Source organism: Pseudogymnoascus verrucosus (assembly GCF_001662655.1).
Source record: "Pseudogymnoascus verrucosus strain UAMH 10579 unplaced genomic scaffold scaffold_35, whole genome shotgun sequence".
NCBI lineage: Eukaryota > Fungi > Ascomycota > Leotiomycetes > Thelebolales > Thelebolaceae > Pseudogymnoascus > Pseudogymnoascus verrucosus.
In genome coordinates, this window is record NW_017263686.1 from 180973 (window position 1) to 198823 (window position 17851).

Genomic DNA, 17851 nt, shown 5'->3' on the forward strand with positions numbered 1-17851 from the left:
ATTTAATTTCTTTAGATTCTGATGAAACCCGCTCTTCGTACAAAAAGCCCAACAAATGAATATCGCTCAAAAACTGCCCTATGGGCCACGCCAAAAAACTCCGCATCAAACGTCGTCTATAGCACCCATCAATCATTATAACATCATGCTCCTCCTCCTCGCCCCAAGCCTCTCAATCCCCTCCCCCTCCTTCGGCGGCACCTGCATACTCGAAGGCCGCTGCACTGTCTTCTCTCCATTCTTATACTCCTCCATCTTCGTAGCAGCTGCATCTCCCACCCCAACTCCAAGCGTAGATTGTCTCCGCCTCGTTGACTGTCGCCCCGCTGTCGTTAAGTCCAGCATATCCGTCGCGCTCTGACTCCGCGAAACTCTTTGTTTCTGCGGATCTTCATTATTGCGGCGGGTCCGGGATTCTCGTGGGGGCGACCCAGAGAACTCGTAGATGTCTAGGTCGGCCATCCTTTTCTCCATCTTCTTGAATGCCGATGCAACTGGATCCCTATCCGACAGCTCTGTCTTAGGCTTCCGATTCGCTGACATTAATGCGGCTATGGCCGCCCCTGAACCTGACTTGGCCTCTTCATCCCCGCTGTTGGTGTGTAGTTGCGAGCTTCGGCGCTTGCGCTGCGGTATTTCTTGTATAGGGGCTACATCAGCCACCTTGCCGGAAAGTGGGCTATTGCTGTAAACACTGGCGTTTGAGGCGGTGGGAAGTTTGCTTTTCCAAGAAGCATCGTCACCTGTTCCAGGCTCTGGTTTGATCTTAACCGCCGTCAGTGGTTCGTCTTCAGCTGGGACACAGCTAGCACGACGGTATTTGCTTTCTCCTGAGACAGCATCGATCTGCCCCTCCGCTGGCCGCCTCATTTTATCACGTAAATTAGGCTCGGCGTAGTTAACACTAGCTCGAGCGCGTCTGCTTGGCCTATGGCCCTCTCCGCCCTGGCCGATTTCTTGCGGTGGAGGCGTGTCCCGAGATATCTGGCGAACAGTTGATGGTGCAGAGGAAGTTGGTGAGAATAAGTCTTCAAGAGCCGCAGGTGTTTCTGGCTCCGGGATTGTCTCAACAGATGGCATGGCGACGACAGGGTCGACTTGTGCGGGTATGACAATCCTTGGTTCATTTCGACTGCGTGGGCGTTCTTTCCCTTTAATTCCAGCGATCTTCCCTGGCAGAGAGGAATCGTCTCCCACTGGTGGCTTGGAGGGTTTCTTGGGAGAATTCGCGATGTCCGTGTTCGATGTTTTTGGTCCAAGTGCCTTCCTTGGAGGCCCTGATGCAACTATTGGAGCACTGGCCTGGACGTTTGATGCAGCCTTATCTCTGGTTTTGGCCCGAGCCAGTGCAACCTCTCTTTGGATTCTCGCGACAGGTTTCTCAGCAGGCGTAGATTCCTTCAACGGTTGTGACTTATCTACAGCCGTTCTCCTGCTGTGCCTCGAATCTTCCGGTGCGATTGAAACTGGTCTTGCTTCTCTTTCGTCTTCTACGTCGTCACTGACGTTGAATTTCCTCTTCGCACCACTCTTCGTGGGCTGAACAGACTCCTTCTTCTCGCATGGTGCCGCATCGTTCTTGACCGGCCGTTCATGATCTGGTATGCCGCTCATATCCTTTCTCTTGCGCCTTTGTTCCAGGTTTACTGGCAGTGTTGGACCAAAGTCGGCCACTTCTTCCACATCTGTTTTCGAACTAGTAGGAAGATCTATCTTGACAGGATCTTCATTCATAAAATGCGACACAGGTGGTGGCCCAATATCAGGCGAATCACTGATTCCGGGTATTGGGTCGGAGAGAATTTCTGTAATTTCCTGCGCGCTTTGAACTTGTTAGATCATGTTTGTATCAATGAGGAGGGTGCATACTCTAATGTCCGTCTTGGATAGTGTTTGTTTTCTACTATCGCCGGTAGTCGCCCTTCCTGCTCGGCAAGTGCATCCATCATTTGCCCTCGTTCTTCTGTGTTCCTCCGTTTGGCCTTTGGAACCTTGGTGCCAGCTGAGGACCTTCTTGGCTCCTTCACAGGCCGGTCCAGCTTTGCAACCAAAGCCATAATGTCCTGTAATTTGGCATCGAGTTCCGACCTGACTTCCCCAACATGGCTAATAAAATTCCGTGAGCGGTTTGGTTGTGTCTCCTGGGTTATAATCTGTCCACGAAGATTCAGGTTCTCTGCCAGAAGGCGGGACACTTCAGTTTCGAGATTGCGAATTCGCACTGCCTGGATCGAGTTCACACGAGCAATATCCTTGTTTTGTCGTATATATTTTCGCCGTACTAAAATCACAGAGTCAGTTGATGTCCTGCACAAAGATAGACACCATGAAATTGGAACTCACAAAGCTCAACAGGATCAGCAGGCGCAGATGCCTCGTTCAAACGCGCCATGGTTGTTTCTCATGCGGCAAAGGAATACCATCCACAGATTATGGCGCTTGGCAATATATCCAAGATATGAGTGGCAGAGGTGCTGGTTTGAAAGCAAGCAAGAGAGTTGAAGCTGTCGTTGTAATTATGAGGTTTTTTGTCATGGACCAGCTTTGATGTTTACACAAAGGCTCGAAGTGGCTAGACGAATCCCCTGTTGCTAGAGTGTACTAGCGCGGGCCATGGCGGGATACTGCCGACCTGACAGATAGAACCCCACCCATAGACAAAATATACCACAGTACCATTGTCGCCCATTGAACAATTAGAAGGTCCACTTGCTACCTTTGTGCCAGTCTACAATATCTAAGATATTTTACTTTGATACAGAGAATCTTCTGGGGACAAGCCCAGAAGCGCCACGATGTCCTACCCCTCACGACCCCTCCCATCACACTTGCGACAAGCGTCCGCCTCAAACAATGGAAATTCGTTGCAAGGACAGTCTCCTGTTCTACTTGCGCGCATCAACGAGAAACGGCAGGAACTTGAGAATCTGAAAGAGCTGAGAGATCTCAGTGCTGGCCTGGCTGGGCAAATGACCGTTCTGGAGGAGAAGCTTGCAACCCTGTCTAATGGCACTGAAGGTAGGATACAACATGATTTGATCCGGCTTCAAAGCTATACTGACAAACCCGTAGCTGTTGCGATGGTATTAGGCAACTGGCATAATGTTCTCAGGGCGATAAGCATGGCATCAAGTAAGTATATATCCTACAGTAGAAAGGCTCCCACTGACGCGCCGCAGCGAAAATACCGATGCCTAAGGACTCCCAAAACTACGAAGAAGAACGAGATGAGGATGTACCTCTGCCACAAACCCTTGTCAGGATTCCCACAGAGCAGGCTCCGTTAATACAGCAACACGAGGAGGCAGCGAGAGAAGCTATCAATGAGGACCAATAAGGGTTGGAATAACACTGGATTGTACAACGCTGGGTTTGGGTTATACATATGACTGATGAGATAATGAGGCTGGTGCAGGATATGGAGTCAGGCGTAGGGTTTGGTAGGCTGGTACTGCTGGAAATACATGGTATGGGCAAGTCCATAGTAGGCTTGTTGCCACAGATATGGCGCTTAGTTTCAGCGCACCCACGAGAGGTCGTGAGAGCGTGAGCATCTATGGAATAAATCGAGTTTCCACTTAACTGTACATTACCATGAGTCACTGGAGGCTGGAAGATTGAAACACACGTTTTGTCGCGTCGCATTTTCCTAGAAACGCGAAATCGCGTCAGCGTTTCCGCGTCTATTATTCGTTGCTGTAGTGACGCGTTGGTGTACTTTTCGATTTACTCAAGGCCATCGCGACCCGATTCTCATATGAATAGATACCTTCCCCGCCAACCCGTAAGCATACCTCGAATTCTCCAAAACGACCAAATCACACAAACGGCACTGTTCATCCATTTCCCCCTGCTTAGCAGAAGGATTATTCACATTTCATAGACACTGTCTTGAAGTGTTGTCTTTTTAGTTACTGAGCCAAGCCTCAGGCGCACCACAAACCAAAACAACATTACTGCGTGTCTCAAGCGCATCAGTCGCAAGCGCAGCCATGGCACGAGTTACAAGGTCCACGAAAATTACAATCTCAGAGGATGAAACCAGCCAGTCCATACCCCAGACCCAGCATATTCCGTCAGCCGAAGCACGGGCTCCTTTACAAGAGATTAGCAACACCACCGAAGAGATTGTGAGCCTCGAAGACGCCCAGATCGCCGACGAAGAGAAGATACTCAAAGCCGCGTTTAAGACAGCAATTGGCATCAAGAAGAAGAATAAACGAACGAAGAGTAAGAGGAATGTCGACCAGGAGCAACACCGCAACGACGAAGTTATCCCAGACGATCAACCAGCATCCTTGTCACCCGCCGCGGCCGCAACCCGCGCACTTCTGCGATCCGACTCAGGGCCCATTGCGCAAATCCGCGACGAACTGCAAGCAACACATCTAGGAGGATCAGAACAAGACCCAATGGCAATTGACGCGCCCAATCCGACTACTACATTCACAGGGCGACTTACGCGCAGTCAAATGAAAGGTGTACAGCCAGGTCAGTATAACTACAATTCTTATGCCAATTATGGCACGTTTGCGCCGGCGGTTCCCAGTGCTCCCCATTTTCATTACGGCTATTCTAAGTATCATACGGGCCATGTTTCGCCAGGCAAATCGATCCCTCCCGCTCTCGGGTGGCCTGTTCCACGTTGGCTTCCTTACCGTTATGGCGATCCAATATCCCAATATACTAACACGGACTATCGCGTAGTGGGGCAGGAACAGGCTTATTCCTATAGTGGACCCAAAATATCCGAATATATAGACGGGGATGGAGATGTTGCGATGGGAGGCGCCACTCGAGGCTCTGCCTTGCATATTGAGGACATCGACGAATGCGCCAGAGACATAACACCTGAGCCAAAATCTTCGCATGACGACTCGTTCGTCGAGCATATTGTGGGCCGCTCTCCTGCGAAGCCAGTGTCCCGACGCCTCTCGGTGGAGGAGATGGTGGCCCTCCACTCATCTGCTAAGTCTTCCCCAAGAATCGAAGACTCAGTGGATGAGTTGGATAGATTTGAGGAAACTATCATTCGATCGCCTGCCAAGCCTGTCTCGCGCATCGAGGATTCTGTCGAGGAGCTAGACTTATTGGAAGACATCATGGAAGCACTCACAGAGGCCGCGAGGGCCCAGGAGCTCGCGTCTCCAGTGAAGTCTAGAAAGGCAACACCTGCTATACTGAAATCTTCTCGTCCACCTACTTTGTCGCCAGCTTTAAGGCCTACTCCTGTCAAGGCTAAAACCATCGGGGTTCGAGAAGGAAAGGCTCTGATGAATGAGATGTTGGCGAAGAAAGCTGCCTCGGGAACGTCGACTGTCCGCTCAAAACAAGTCGCCGCGAAGAAAAGCGTACTGCCACCCACCTCAACACGTTCTGCCTCGGCCGAGCCAAAGCCTGCCGCACCTATCACCAAGCGGCCAGCAGCCAAGCGTCCGGTCAGCCTCATGCCTCCAAAGGAGCCAATCAAGTCTACCAAAGCCCCAACGCGCTCGACATTTGAGCTTCCTGGTGAAGCCATCTCGCGGAAGCTGAAAGAGCAACGCGAAGCACGCATTGCTCAGCGCCAGTCAAGCGTCTCCTCGGACTCGACGCCACCAATCGTTTCCGCCAAGGCAATGGCACCGAAGGTCAAGTCAACAAAGGCCCCAACTAGACCTACCTTTGAGCTTCCGGGCGAGGCCCTCTCTCGCAAGAAGCGTGAGGCTCACGAGGCACGCCTAAAGGCGCAAGAGGAGGAGGAAAAGAAGCGCAGGGAGTTCAAGGCGAAGCCTGTTCGCAGGAGCATCGCCCCGAGTATGCAGCCAAGGCAGACAGCCGCCAGTCTGGCGCGAAGGAGTATAATGAACCCCGACGACGCCGGAGAGGGGTTGGTGGTGTCGAAGCGACGCTCAGTCATTGGCGTACCTCGTCCGTCACTCACAGCCCAGAACCTTGCCAATTCATCTGCCCCACGCACGCGTGTGACTGCCCAAGGCGGTGGCCACATGACGGCTACGGCAATGAGCGATGCGTCTCAACGCTCGTCATCTGGGGTCCCATCATTGGTACCAAAGCTGAGTGGAAGGGATATATATAAGCGTGATGCGAGAGCGCTGGAAGGTGCGGAGAGGGAGAGAAAGGAGAAAGAAGCTGCTGCGAAGAAGGCCAGAGAGGAGGCAGCTGAGAAAGGCAGACAGGCGAGTAGGGAGTGGGCAGCGAAACAGAGGAGGAAGATGATGGAGGGCAAGATTCCCGATGAGGGTCTCAGTGCTGGGTATGGACCCGGTGGGCAACTGGGCTTGAAGGGCTAGGTGTGGAGTAACTGTATGAATGATGTCGACAGGTTGTGGGTGACGAGACGGGAGTGTGTTTTTGTTAAACACCATGTTTTGATTTACTTTGCTTGCTGACAGTCAGATTGGGGAGCACAAGTCGATGTATGGTCGGCTTGGGAGGGATCAATCGATCATTGCTTGTGAGTTGAGGATGATTACTCGCTCGTTTTATACATATGTTTCATTTGTTGGCGCGGCGAGTTGGGAAGCGTGTATTATTGGGGAGAGCGGGATTGAGTCTGGCGTCAGCTGACAGCGTGTATTATTGAATGATTATTAGTGAAAGAATTGACTGAATGGAACAATTGAAAACAAGTTTAGCTATGGAGTGAATGCTGAATGAAGACAAATATATATCAAAAGCAAAAGGGTTTCCCATATTGTAATATGACATTAAGATGAAAGATGACTTGGCATGATAATGCCTGGACTGTTCTGCCGTCGATAGCCCCCCCTGCCAGATCTGTATGTACCCTTGTACCGCCACATTGCATACCACGCCTTAATCCCTGTCCCCTCTCCTTAAACCTTTTCCCGACACGATTCTTCCAGACCACCGTCCTCTGAAGTTCAACCAGGCTACAGAGTATCGTCGTCGTCGTCGAGTATATTGCCTGCACTGGAGTATTTTGCATATTGCATCTCCCCCACGATCGTTTTCACCGAGACAACTCGAGCAACAATCCGATACCCCGAGACAACACCGACCGAATTCGAATTGCGCGCGAACTGCTGGTTTCCGTCATAATCAACGTGGAACCTTGCCCTTGGAACTGACGGCCTCTGAGGACGACATATGATGCTTTTAGAGTCCTCGACCTCTCTTTAGTGTCTTTTCAGGGCCACGCGCCAACGTTTGTCTCGCAGCCACTATGCGCTTTTCCAAACCCTCGTTCCTGCCCTTCGCGAAGAGCTCCAGAAAGGCAAACATAATCACCGTCTTCCGCCATGCTCGCCGGAACCCACGCGACTTCGTCAGCCGCTTGTGGTGCCCTCGAACTATCGCGAAATCGCTGGTCTTCCTTTCCGGTCTCGTCGTTATCGGTACGGCCATCGCCGAAATCCTACTCTATATCCGCACAGGGAAGAACAGCCGTATAGGCACTACGGTCATCAATCCGTTCATACCGCTCGCGCGTCCCAGTGTCCAAATACATCAGGGCATCTACAGAGGCGGCACCGCCAAGACTGGCCATGTCTTTGTCGAAAGATTCCTCGGTATTCCATATGCACAGACGACGGGTGGATACAACAGGTTTATGCCGCCGGTCAAGATGATGGCAGGGATGACAAAACATGATGCGAGATATTGGGGCCACAAGTGCTGGGGAGGTCCAGACGGACCTGACCAGAGATCGGGAGATGATTGCTTGAACATCAATATTTGGCGGACACGAGGCGTGAAGGAAAACCAGAATGTGCCAGTTGTTGTTTATTTTCACAGCGGATCATTTAATTTTGGGAGCGGTGCCGAAAGGGACATCGCTAGTTTTGTGGCATGGAGCGTGGATCCAATCATTGGTATCTCGGTGAACTATCGAGTTGGTGCGTTGGGCTTCTTGAGCTCCAATCTTACTGCCGAGGAGGGCATTTTGAATCTCGGTTTGAAGGATCAGGCAGCTGCCCTAGAGTGGGTGCAAGAAAACATCCGCATGTTTGGCGGAAACAAGGATCGAGTCACCATCTGGGGAAGCTCAGCAGGTGCACATTCCGTAAGTTACTTCTAGACTACCATTGATCGTCATGAGTGCGAGTCCTCTGAACTCTACGATCGTTTGATTGCTCAAACTAACATTACCCAGGTTGGCCACCACCTCATGAAGATTGACGTCCCCGCACACTTTCAGGGAGCTATTATGGAATCTGGCGCTCCAACAGCTCGCGCCGTCTATCCATATAACCATCCCCTCCACGAGGAGCAGTATAAAAGGTTTCTCGAGCTTACCGGCACCGCTGATATCCCCGACGAGTCAAAGATGACACATCTTCGCTCCATCGATATAGAGACAATTGTCGCTGCCTCAGAGTCAGTTTTCCAGCAATACTCCGCATCTCTGCGCTGGCCTTTCCAACCTGTTATCGATGGACCCGGAGGCATGATCCCATGCGCACCCCTCGAGAGCTGGAAAGCACGAGCGTATCACAAAGTCCCGATTCTGACCGGCTTCAACACCAACGAGGGCAGCATGTTCGTGGATACCGCCGTCGACGATCCAAAGGAGTTCGACGAGTTCTTCCAGACACTGATCCCAAATTTTACCGAGAAGGACATGAGAGAGCTGAATGAGCTTTACCCAGATCCCTCAAAGTCACCCGAGAGCAAGTATACCGAAGATCGCCCTGGTGTTGGCAAGCAGTACAAGCGTCTCGCGCGCGCGTACGGCGACTACGCTTATATTGCGCCAGTACGACACACTGCCCACTTCGCGAGCGCATTGGATAGGCCCGATGATGCGGCGGTGTGGATGTACCAGTTCGACGTGAACCAAACGGTGATCCGCGGTTCGAACCATGGCGACCAGGGAGAATACGTGGTGTACTCGCCCAGTGTGAGAAAACTGCCGTGGAGCAGGCATGGCGCGATTGGCGAGCAGATGCATGGTTATTGGACTAGCTTTGTGATATCTGGCGATGTGAATGAAGTCAAGAAGGGTCGGGTTAAGAACCGCAGCACCTGGGCTCAGTATGGAAAGAGAGGAAGCAGCGCTAAGATGGTGTTTGGAGAGCATAATAACCAGCGAGCCGGAGGGAAGGATGAGGGTGCCTTGACGGAGAACCGACCGGATCTTTGGGGTGATGCAGAGGGAGATTTCTGGTGGATGAGGACGATAATGTCGGAGAGGATATGAGGGGACGCCCGGGGGGGCGATGATGGATGCGATGTGACGATTATAGACGGGACTTTCCAACGACGTGTTTTTGTGTCAGGAGTTTCATACGGCGAGGGTGTGCACAGGCACGAGAATTCTAGGAGTGATTGGGATAGGACATTCATCTTGTAGCATAATATTTATTCACGCTGTTTATTTTAGTTCAGTACTGCGAATAGTAATACTCATCCAAATTACTGTGGTCCACCCTTGCCATTTCAGTGACTGGCTCCTGAAGTTCCCCCTTCAGTCACTCAACTACAAGCTAACCACCACAGACCTTCGAACAAAGCTCATATACCCCATTAACCCAACTCCTCCCGCCAACAAGCAGGTTAAGTGGTCAATGTGATAAAGTGACTGACGCTCATTCAGTAAGTGCTGAGTTCGAGCTCCGCAGTTCACATCAAGTAAAATCCAAAAATGGGTTTTCTTAGATATCGATTACCAACTGTAATCGAATCGTTATTTTTGCATTTCTCTTCTAAAAACCAACTGCTCTTCATTAATCCTTCTTCTAAGTATGTCATCATATATCCCATGTAATGCAAGTTCAATATCAAACTGCAGATACACAGAATTTATGGGGTTGGCTCAAACGTCTATATTTTTATTCAGGGATGCTGAAAACCGCTGCCATCTCAACCAAGACGAACAAGCTCTCTAAACTCATATAACAGAACAAACTATCCAAAGTTTCGTTCTCTACATAAAGTCTGACAAGTAATCATCATCTCTGTTCTGGTTGCTGCTCGCCTCCAGCGCCTCCTCCGTGAAAACATCATCATAGGCATGCTCCTTTTGGTACTTCAACTCCCTCCTCTCCTTCGCAATGCGCGCCTCTTCCTTCTTCCGCGCCTGCACGCCCGCCTGGTTCTTCTTGCTCTTCGCCTTCATGATCTCGTCGCGCTCGGCGGCGAAGTCGGGGAACTTCTCCACCTTGGTCTTGTTCAGACGGTTGATGATGGCGTTAATGCGTGTTGGCACGAGGATCTTCTTCACCTTCTTGTTGTCGTGAAAGCTGACTTGGCCGGTGGCCATGGAGCCGTCTTTCTTCAGGTTGCTCCATGGCGTGTAGATGATGGTGACATTGTCTTTCTTGTTTCCTGAAAAGAGGTTAGTCACGTGGTTGAATAAGTCATGGGGATTTAGCTTGCCTTCGATGGAGTTTGCTTTAGTGAGTTGAGCAAGATCAGTGAGGAGGTCTTGCGGGATGGATTCCCATGATTGGGTTTCGGAGAGGCGGAGGTAGATATGGGCGGATGAGAGATTGTCGACGTGGAACTGTGGGAGTTGGTGATGTTTCTTTCAAACGGAGATTAGACTTACCCTGGGCAGTTATTAGCAAAGAACCTATTTAATTATTCTTAAAAATTAGGATATAACTTACCAAACGTCTTCCTCAACTCCGTATGCGATTAAATCCTCATCTGAGGCAAAGATTAGTCACACGTTGCTTCTCAAAGAGCCAAGAGAAAAACCAGTAAAAACTCACTTTCGACCTTGTCTTTACCAACATAGACATACGCCGACGGCGACACCGTGTTAGAGGTGAAATAGTAAACCATCCTGCCTCCCGAAATCGCAACTTCGTTGTGGTGTGAATTTCTGGCCGAGGCCAAAATTATATTGACGGCGCCTCGGGTCTTTAGCGCCGACCGTAGCGAAAAGTATTGGCTTCACCTCCCTTCAACTTTCAATGACCTCCCTCCCCCAAGGCACCAAACCACCCACACAATGGCGCCCAAACTCTCAAAACTAGGAGTGGCGCTCCAATCGCCCTCCTCCTTCCTTGCCGATACCCACGCCCTCCTCCCCCTCATCGCCAAGCGCGGCGTCAAATACGGGTGGACGACCGCACCCGCCCGCTCAAAGGCGACACCAGGACGCTTCAACCAGGTCTCCGCTGGGCTCCCCATCCTCTCCGCCTCGCCCGCCGCGGCATTAAAACGAAAAGACTTCACCCTCCCCCTGCGAACAGGAGCGATGGGCATCAAGAAGGGCATGACCGCCATTTACGACCCCGAGACCGGCAAGCGCACCGCCTGCACCGTCGTCCAATTCGACCGCGTGCAGGTCGTCTCGCACAAGACGCGCGAGAAGAACGGATACTTCGCGGTGCAGGTCGGCGCGGGATGGAAGCACCAGAGCAACGTCACGAGGCCGCTCCTTGGGCACTTCACCGAGGCGGGTGTCAGCCCCAAGAGGCACGTTGTGGAGTTCAGGGTCAAGGATGCGACGGGACTGTTGCCGACGGGACAGATGATCGGGCCGGAGTGGTTCACTGAGGGACAGTTTGTGGATACGCGCTCGAACTGTAGGGGAATGGGGTTTGAGGGTGGTATGAAGAGGCATGGCTTCAGTGGTCAGGGAGCGTCTCACGGTAACTCGAAGTCGCACAGACTTATGGGTTCGAGTGGTGGTTCGCAGGGAACTGGTAGCAGAGTTTTGCCTGGAAAGAAGATGCCGGGAAATATGGGTGGCCAACAGGTCACTGTGCAGAATGTTGAGGTGCTGAAGGTGGATGCTGAGAAGGGCATTATTGTGCTAAAGGGATGTGTTTCCGGGCCAAAGGGCTGCGTGGTCAAGCTTCAGGATGCGATTAAGAAGCCATGGCCAAAGATGCCTGTTGTGGAGGAGGTAGTGGCGAAGGTTGAGGAGGTTGCTGCGTAACTCCTCGGCGAGGAGAGAGCGTTGGGTGGGTTCTTGGTGTGAAGATATTGTCGAGATAGGAGTGTATATTACCAGCGGCGAGGCGTTATAGAGTGTATAGTAGACAATGATACTACATAAAGTCTTGATCTTTCCTAGTTTTCCTTGAGATTGCTTATATTGAGATTGTTTATATACATATATGTTCCGGTGATGTAGATGCGGATTGTCCTACCCACAGCCTCAAATCCAGAACGGAGTTGTTGTATAATATAACCACACATTACCCCAGAATACAAAGGAATATTACAGAGCTTTTGATCAGATGTTTGAGAGTAGTTGTACAACCTATAGTGAAGTATACACGGCCCGTGCAAATCACGGCCACAAAGACGCCATCCCATGCCATTTCATTCCCACATCTCCCTTCCCTCCCCATCACCAACCCACCCTATCCCGAAAGCGTCGGACTATACGACCCCCTCCCCACCTTCTTCTGCTCCTCCTCCGCCGCATAAATCGCCTTAAACACATCCCCCCTATCCAACAAATCGACCTTCACCCCATCCTCTCCCTCCAAACTCCACTCCTCCGTCTCAAACACCCCATTCCTTCCCCCCCTCCTAAAGCTCCTGAACCGCATCGTACCCTGCCTCTTCGTCCCCCTGACTTCGAAATGGATATTGATCCGCCCATGAAGCTGGTTCATCTCCCCCCAGATCCACGGCATCTGGTGCGCGAAGTAGATCTCGTCGCCAAGGAACTCGCGCGCGGCGGGGGAGGTGCGAAGGGCGTACATGGTGGAGGAGACGACGGAGGAGGAGGACTTTTGGTAGTTGAAGATGCCTAGGGTGCAGCCGGTGAGGACGGCGATGAAGATGGGGATTGAGCGGAGCCATTTCATTCCCGAGCGCTGGATTTCTGTAGACACGCACACATTGGTTAGCTTCTGCCTTTACCTAACCCAAAAACTTCCTGCTTGGGGATGAAGAGCTTCTTACCAGGCAGTTCCCTATCAGCTCTCCTCTCCATCAACGGCGCACCCCCCACCTTCGGCGGACTGACAAGTCCCCGTCTCTGCACCGTCTTCCCAGCATTCGGCGCAATCCTCGCCCTCAACGGCGCCAACACAGCAGCGCGTCCTCTAGCGCCCAGCATTCGCTGCAGCATTGTATAATATTGTGTGCCTGTCAATTCCGAAGCGGCGCTTTTGTAGTTGAGAATGCGGGTTGGGAAAATGGGGTATATAATTCGTTGTGAAGAGGGCGGCGCGGAGCTCGGGGGGAGTTTTTGGGTTAGTCAGCTGCGAGGCTGGGGGTGAGGCTGTGGTGGGTGACGTCTTTGTGTCCTTGGGATCTTGGGGGGAATCTATTTGCGCAGACTTATATAGACGCCCGGATTATTGGATATTGTTAAAGATTATTTTGAGAGCGAGAAGTGATCGGTTATATGTACCTAGTCCCTTCCTCCGGTATTCATACACCCACCACTCACAAAATGGCCTCCCGCGCCCAAGCCCGCTTCCGCAAAACCTTCCAATACCCCGACTCCGACGACGATGACACCCCCGAAGCACTAGATGAAGAAGGTTCGTCTCGCTTTTCCCTTCGCCTCCCCCTCCCCTTTCCCCCTCTTTCCTTCCTCCACTCCCCAACCCTCCCCCTTCTTTCCCTCCCTCCGCGCCCAGGCAACCCAGCTAACCCCCCCCCCCCAAGAACAATCCCACCTAATCCACACCCTCCGCGCCTCCGCCACAGCCACAAACACCCTCTACACCCGCCTCTTCACCACCTTCCCCCTCCTCCTCACCCTCGCCTACCTCCCTCCCCTCTCCAGCGCTCGGGGCGCCCTCCCTCTCATCGCCCTAACCTCGCTGCTCGCTAGCGCGTGGGTGATGTATGCTTTCCCTGTTGGACGGACTGGGTGGCCATGGGTTGATGAGTGGGCTGCGGGGTCTGGCTCTGGGGTAACAAAGGGTGGTAAGGATGTGAAGGGAAAGGGGAGGGCGGGCGATATATCACCCGGCGAGGAACAAGGACCGTTGAGAAAGTGGCTGGTACCGCTGAATGCGGGATTGGCGGCAGTGATTCTTGTTGCTGGGTTATTGGGGACGGGGGGTGGGGGGGTGAAATTAAGTGTTCTTCCGGCACTGGCGTTGGGGGTTGTGGTGACGGTGAAGGTGCAGATGAGGGGGGTGGAGGCGGATGTGGAGGAGTTGGAGGGGTTGAGGTATGGGTATAAAGGTGCGTGAAGGTGGGGAGGAAGCGAGAGGTGTTTTTATAGATATGCGGTAGTGGTGTACGAATAGTCACGAGGGTAATGAAGTTGTATGATGCAACGCGTACTTGTTTGCTTGCTACCTGTAGCGGTATCTATCTATCTACCCTCTCCCACTGAGTTTTCAGGAATTATAATCCCCCTTCCCCCTCCCAGCCCATCTCCCCCAACCCCTTAACCCCCAAACCGAAGTGATATATAGACCTGTCCTGTATACCTATACCCTCCCCCCACACGCCCCCAGCAACGCATTCTACACATCAATCGACTCATTAAACCTTAATACGCCATTCCCCTTCAATACGCCATCGATGCCCTCCGGCAGCCTCGGGAACGGATCGCTCAGCGGATCCAGCGGCGCCTGCTGCTCCGTCGACTTGTCTGTCACCAGCACGAGGCCTTCGGATTTAATCGCGTTGATGAGCGAAGGTACCATGTCCTGTTTGCAGCATTAGTATCCAATCCCTAAATATACACACGCCCAAAACAAAAATTGGAAAAGGGAGGAGAAAGAACGTACCAAAAGCCTACTACACGAAATCAGTCCCATAAGATTATTATCCTTCGCAATCTTCACCGCCTCCTTCACACTCGTCGTGCGCCTCCCATCCCTCTCAACACCCCCCTCCGCACTCACTATCGGCGCGCCCTCGCGGCCGAGATCATTACACAAGAACACCGGGAAGTTAGGTTGTTTCCAGTTCAGCGCCGCGCAGATGGCCGGGTTGTACGCTGAGAACACAATACTGCGCATCGCAGCCGGAGGTTCCGAGCGAAGACGTTGCGCGTGATCGAAGACGACCGTGATGATCGCGTCGACGAAGGTGTTGATATTAGCAATCGGCCCCAGATGCAGAGCTTCCTCCTCCTCGATAGAGGGGTAGATGACCTGGATATCAACATGCAGGCCGCTCGGAAGGAGATTCAGCGCCTCTTCCAGCGAGATAGCCGTGCGCGCCAGGACATGGTGGATAGACGCTACTTGCTCCAATCCCATAGTCGGGAGGCGCGCGAGATCAGCGTCATTGCGGGGACCCGATTTCAGGAACTCGGCGTAGGTGAGGCGGGTGATGGGGAGGTCGACGGCGTTGTAGGGGAGTGTCCAGCGGGGCCAGAGGACGGGGATGCCGTCCGAGGTGTGTTGGACGAAGAGCTGGATGTAGTCGCCTGACAGGCTGGAGCCGGTGATGAAGGCGTTGGGGGTGTGGTCGAATTGGCTGGTTGCTTTCCAGTAGGTGTCGAAGTCGGTGATTTCTAGGGGCTTTCCGGAGAAGGGCTTGATCACTTGGAAGTTGAATGCGATTTGGCCGATGGCGCGGAGGCGCGGGTCGAAGAGGGGGAGGCAGCAGCGGCCGTAGTTGCTGGATAGGGTTTTGAATGTGCTGGGTAGGGCGACGGTCTTGGCGATGACCTTTGCGCCGTAGGTGGGGAAGATGTCGAAATCGACAGCGAATGACTCGAGGCTGTCGATTTGGAAGGAGACATGGCGGGTATCTTCCTGGAATGGTAGAAGGATGTTCTTTGGAATGAGGTCTGAGAGCTTGGAGGAGATAGTAAGACGCGCAGCAGGATATTTGCTGTCGTGGAAGAACACCATCGGCTTCTCGTCGCCCTCGTCGAAGCTAATCTGCACGAATGTCTTCGTGTCGAGGAAGTTGTGGCCGTATCGGCGGAGTGGGATGATGGGTGGTGGTAGGGAGAAGTCGGGAATGCCATCGATATCAGTGCTCATCGGCATTGGCGCCGAGCTGGTCAACTGCGGTGCTAGTTGAGGTTGCGTTGACGAAGCGGCTCTGGTAGGTCTGGCAATAGATGAGAGCAGTCTCATGCACTCCAAATTTCCCTCCCATGCTGCGTAATACATCGCATTGAGGTCTTTCTCGTCCAGGATATCTGCACGAACTCCGACATCTAGAAGGGTCTGCATCGAAAGGACATTTCCTTCGCTAGCCGCGTGGAATAGTGGTGTCCAAGAGTAGAGCTTGTCGATTTGATCGAGGTTTGCGCCGAATGTTTGTAATAATAATAATAACTGCGGCGTCTGTCCCGATCTCGCGACGAGATGCTGAGGGTATAGTCCCTCGGCATCTGGCAATAACTTCGCTCCATGCCTCAGGAGCAGTTCAACTATGCCAATCGATCCATGCTCGCAGGCAAGGTTGAGAGGAACATGGTCACTGTCCTTCAACGGATCCAGCCTGGCGTTACGAACAAGTAGCATAGCCACGCATTCGAGATGCCCGTGTATAATCGCGTGTATAAGAGGTGTGAAGTTGTCGTGGTCGATGAGATCAATCGCCGTGGGATTCGCAACAAGTAAAGCTTCCATCATATCTAACCGCCCATGCATAGACGCATAATGCAATGGCACTCGTCCGTAAACATCTGTCCGGTCGACCGCCACATTTTTCCTCAGCCCAACTTCGAGGACGAACGAGTTGCCGTATATCGTCGCTTGATGCAAGCAATTCCTCTCGTTGATATCGTCTTCGGAAAGGACATCAACCAGCCCCGTGTCCAGCAGAATCTGCAACGAAGGCGCTGGCGCCTCATGAATAGCCGCGAGGAAGGTCCTCGTTATCCTCTCAGTGAGCATCAGATCTCTCGTCGAATCCGCCTCATTCGCCGATTTCAATCTTAACAAGAGATCCTTCAGTGACTCGAGGTTCCCCGAGATCACCGTATCCAACAGCAATGTATCCGCATCCCCCTCATCCGTCCCGAGATGGCTGCTAACAACATGCTCCGTCTGACGCTCAATCGTAATATTATCACCCTCAGACCACGCGCCCAGCTCCTGCAAGCTCATCGTCGCCTGATCCGACAACTCGCTAATAACCGCCTTATTGAAGAACGGCTGTACCTCTACCGCCCTGGACAGGTACAGCTCCTTCGTCTTCGACTTGCTCGTCTTATCCCACTTCTTCAGGATCTTCGAGAACGCCGTGCCATTGATCTCCACAAACTGCTGCAGCTTATTCAGATCATTCCCGAACTGCTGGAACCCTTCTTCAAGCGTCGTAAATTTCGCCGAGCGCCTCGACGTGTTCTGGTTGCGGCTCTGCATGACCTTCTTCTTATCCAACAGCGTCTTGAGACGGATCTTCAGCTCCGCTTCCTTCTGCAGGTAAAACGCATTCACCTTCTCGAGCTCGCGCTCGAGCTGGAAGAAGAACTTGGCCTTGTTGGCCTGCAGCGCCGCCTGCGAGTCGATCGGCTCATTCTGCAGGATGTCATTCTGCGACGCCAGCAGCGGCGTCGCGGATAGCTTCTTGATCAGCTTCTTCAGCGCCTTGTAGTTGACGAAGCTCGCCGCGTACTCGGGCACCTCGAGCTGCCGCTTCTGGATCTGCTTGCCGAACTTCCTAGGAGGGGCGCAGGCGCGTTAGTTGAGGGCATTGGGAAGGGGGGGGGGGGGAGGCTGGGGGGGGGGGGGGGGGGGGGAAGCTTGGGGGTCTTGGTGGACTCGGCGCGTGGAGGGTGATGAACTTACATGTTTGCGCCGTGGACGTTGGTCGCAGTGGTGACGGGTCGCGCTTTACGTACGTGATCTCCAAAAACTCAGGTTCGCGCGGGGGGAATAAGTCGAACTCCTCTATCGATCACCGAGTTTCAGGCATTGTCGGCGCAGGAGATATTTATCTGAAAGTGACGGGGTTTCCCAAACACGACCACAGTGGCTTAACTCCGTGACTGATAATCGCAAGTGTTGGTATTCAACAAGAGAGAGAGAGA

General features: G+C 52.6%; 9 protein-coding genes across 9 annotated transcripts; 5 read left to right on the plus strand and 4 right to left on the minus strand.

The window, feature by feature from the left end:
* Positions 1-19: 19 nt before the first annotated feature.
* Positions 20-2544, minus strand: VE01_06341 (uncharacterized protein). Its single transcript, XM_018275793.2, has 3 exons — positions 2344-2544; positions 1870-2281; positions 20-1822 (listed from the first exon to the last, which is right to left on the minus strand). The coding sequence occupies exons 1-3, from the start codon at positions 2390-2392 to the stop codon at positions 136-138; spliced, it is 2148 nt and encodes a 715-aa protein (XP_018128524.1). The 5' UTR covers positions 2393-2544; the 3' UTR covers positions 20-135.
* Positions 2545-2662: 118 nt separating this feature from the next.
* On the plus strand, positions 2663-3659 carry VE01_06342 (uncharacterized protein). The gene is made up of 3 exons (XM_018275794.2): positions 2663-3018; positions 3073-3132; positions 3180-3659. Exons 1-3 carry the CDS (start codon positions 2796-2798, stop codon positions 3335-3337), a joined length of 441 nt encoding a protein of 146 aa, XP_018128525.1. The 5' UTR covers positions 2663-2795; the 3' UTR covers positions 3338-3659.
* A 122-nt stretch (positions 3660-3781) lies between these two features.
* Positions 3782-6620, plus strand: VE01_06343 (uncharacterized protein). The gene is made up of 2 exons (XM_059463790.1): positions 3782-4491; positions 4708-6620. The coding sequence occupies exons 1-2, from the start codon at positions 3993-3995 to the stop codon at positions 6291-6293; spliced, it is 2085 nt and encodes a 694-aa protein (XP_059319530.1). The 5' UTR covers positions 3782-3992; the 3' UTR covers positions 6294-6620.
* A 192-nt stretch (positions 6621-6812) lies between these two features.
* On the plus strand, positions 6813-9377 carry VE01_06344 (uncharacterized protein). Its single transcript, XM_018275796.2, has 2 exons — positions 6813-8029; positions 8120-9377. The coding sequence occupies exons 1-2, from the start codon at positions 7190-7192 to the stop codon at positions 9164-9166; spliced, it is 1887 nt and encodes a 628-aa protein (XP_018128519.1). The 5' UTR covers positions 6813-7189; the 3' UTR covers positions 9167-9377.
* A 515-nt stretch (positions 9378-9892) lies between these two features.
* Positions 9893-10755, minus strand: VE01_06345 (uncharacterized protein; the record flags this gene model as incomplete). Its single annotated transcript, XM_018275797.1, has 4 exons — positions 9893-10471; positions 10502-10517; positions 10578-10617; positions 10683-10755. The coding sequence occupies 4 exons, from the start codon at positions 10753-10755 to the stop codon at positions 9893-9895; spliced, it is 708 nt and encodes a 235-aa protein (XP_018128520.1).
* Positions 10756-10906: 151 nt separating this feature from the next.
* MRPL9 (54S ribosomal protein L9, mitochondrial) lies at positions 10907-12099 on the plus strand. The gene has a single exon (XM_018275798.2). The coding sequence runs from the start codon at positions 10925-10927 to the stop codon at positions 11858-11860; it is 936 nt and encodes a 311-aa protein (XP_018128521.1). The 5' UTR covers positions 10907-10924; the 3' UTR covers positions 11861-12099.
* On the minus strand, positions 12004-13234 carry VE01_06347 (uncharacterized protein). The gene is made up of 2 exons (XM_018275799.2): positions 12841-13234; positions 12004-12760 (listed from the first exon to the last, which is right to left on the minus strand). Exons 1-2 carry the CDS (start codon positions 13007-13009, stop codon positions 12291-12293), a joined length of 639 nt encoding a protein of 212 aa, XP_018128522.1. The 5' UTR covers positions 13010-13234; the 3' UTR covers positions 12004-12290.
* VE01_06348 (uncharacterized protein) lies at positions 13205-14174 on the plus strand. The gene is made up of 2 exons (XM_018275800.2): positions 13205-13427; positions 13555-14174. The coding sequence occupies exons 1-2, from the start codon at positions 13289-13291 to the stop codon at positions 14088-14090; spliced, it is 675 nt and encodes a 224-aa protein (XP_018128517.2). The 5' UTR covers positions 13205-13288; the 3' UTR covers positions 14091-14174.
* A 170-nt stretch (positions 14175-14344) lies between these two features.
* Positions 14345-17851, minus strand: PHO81 (phosphate system positive regulatory protein pho81). Its single transcript, XM_059463791.1, has 3 exons — positions 17610-17851; positions 14637-17481; positions 14345-14555 (listed from the first exon to the last, which is right to left on the minus strand). Coding segments are annotated over exons 1-3 (3033 nt in total). The 5' UTR covers positions 17612-17851; the 3' UTR covers positions 14345-14369.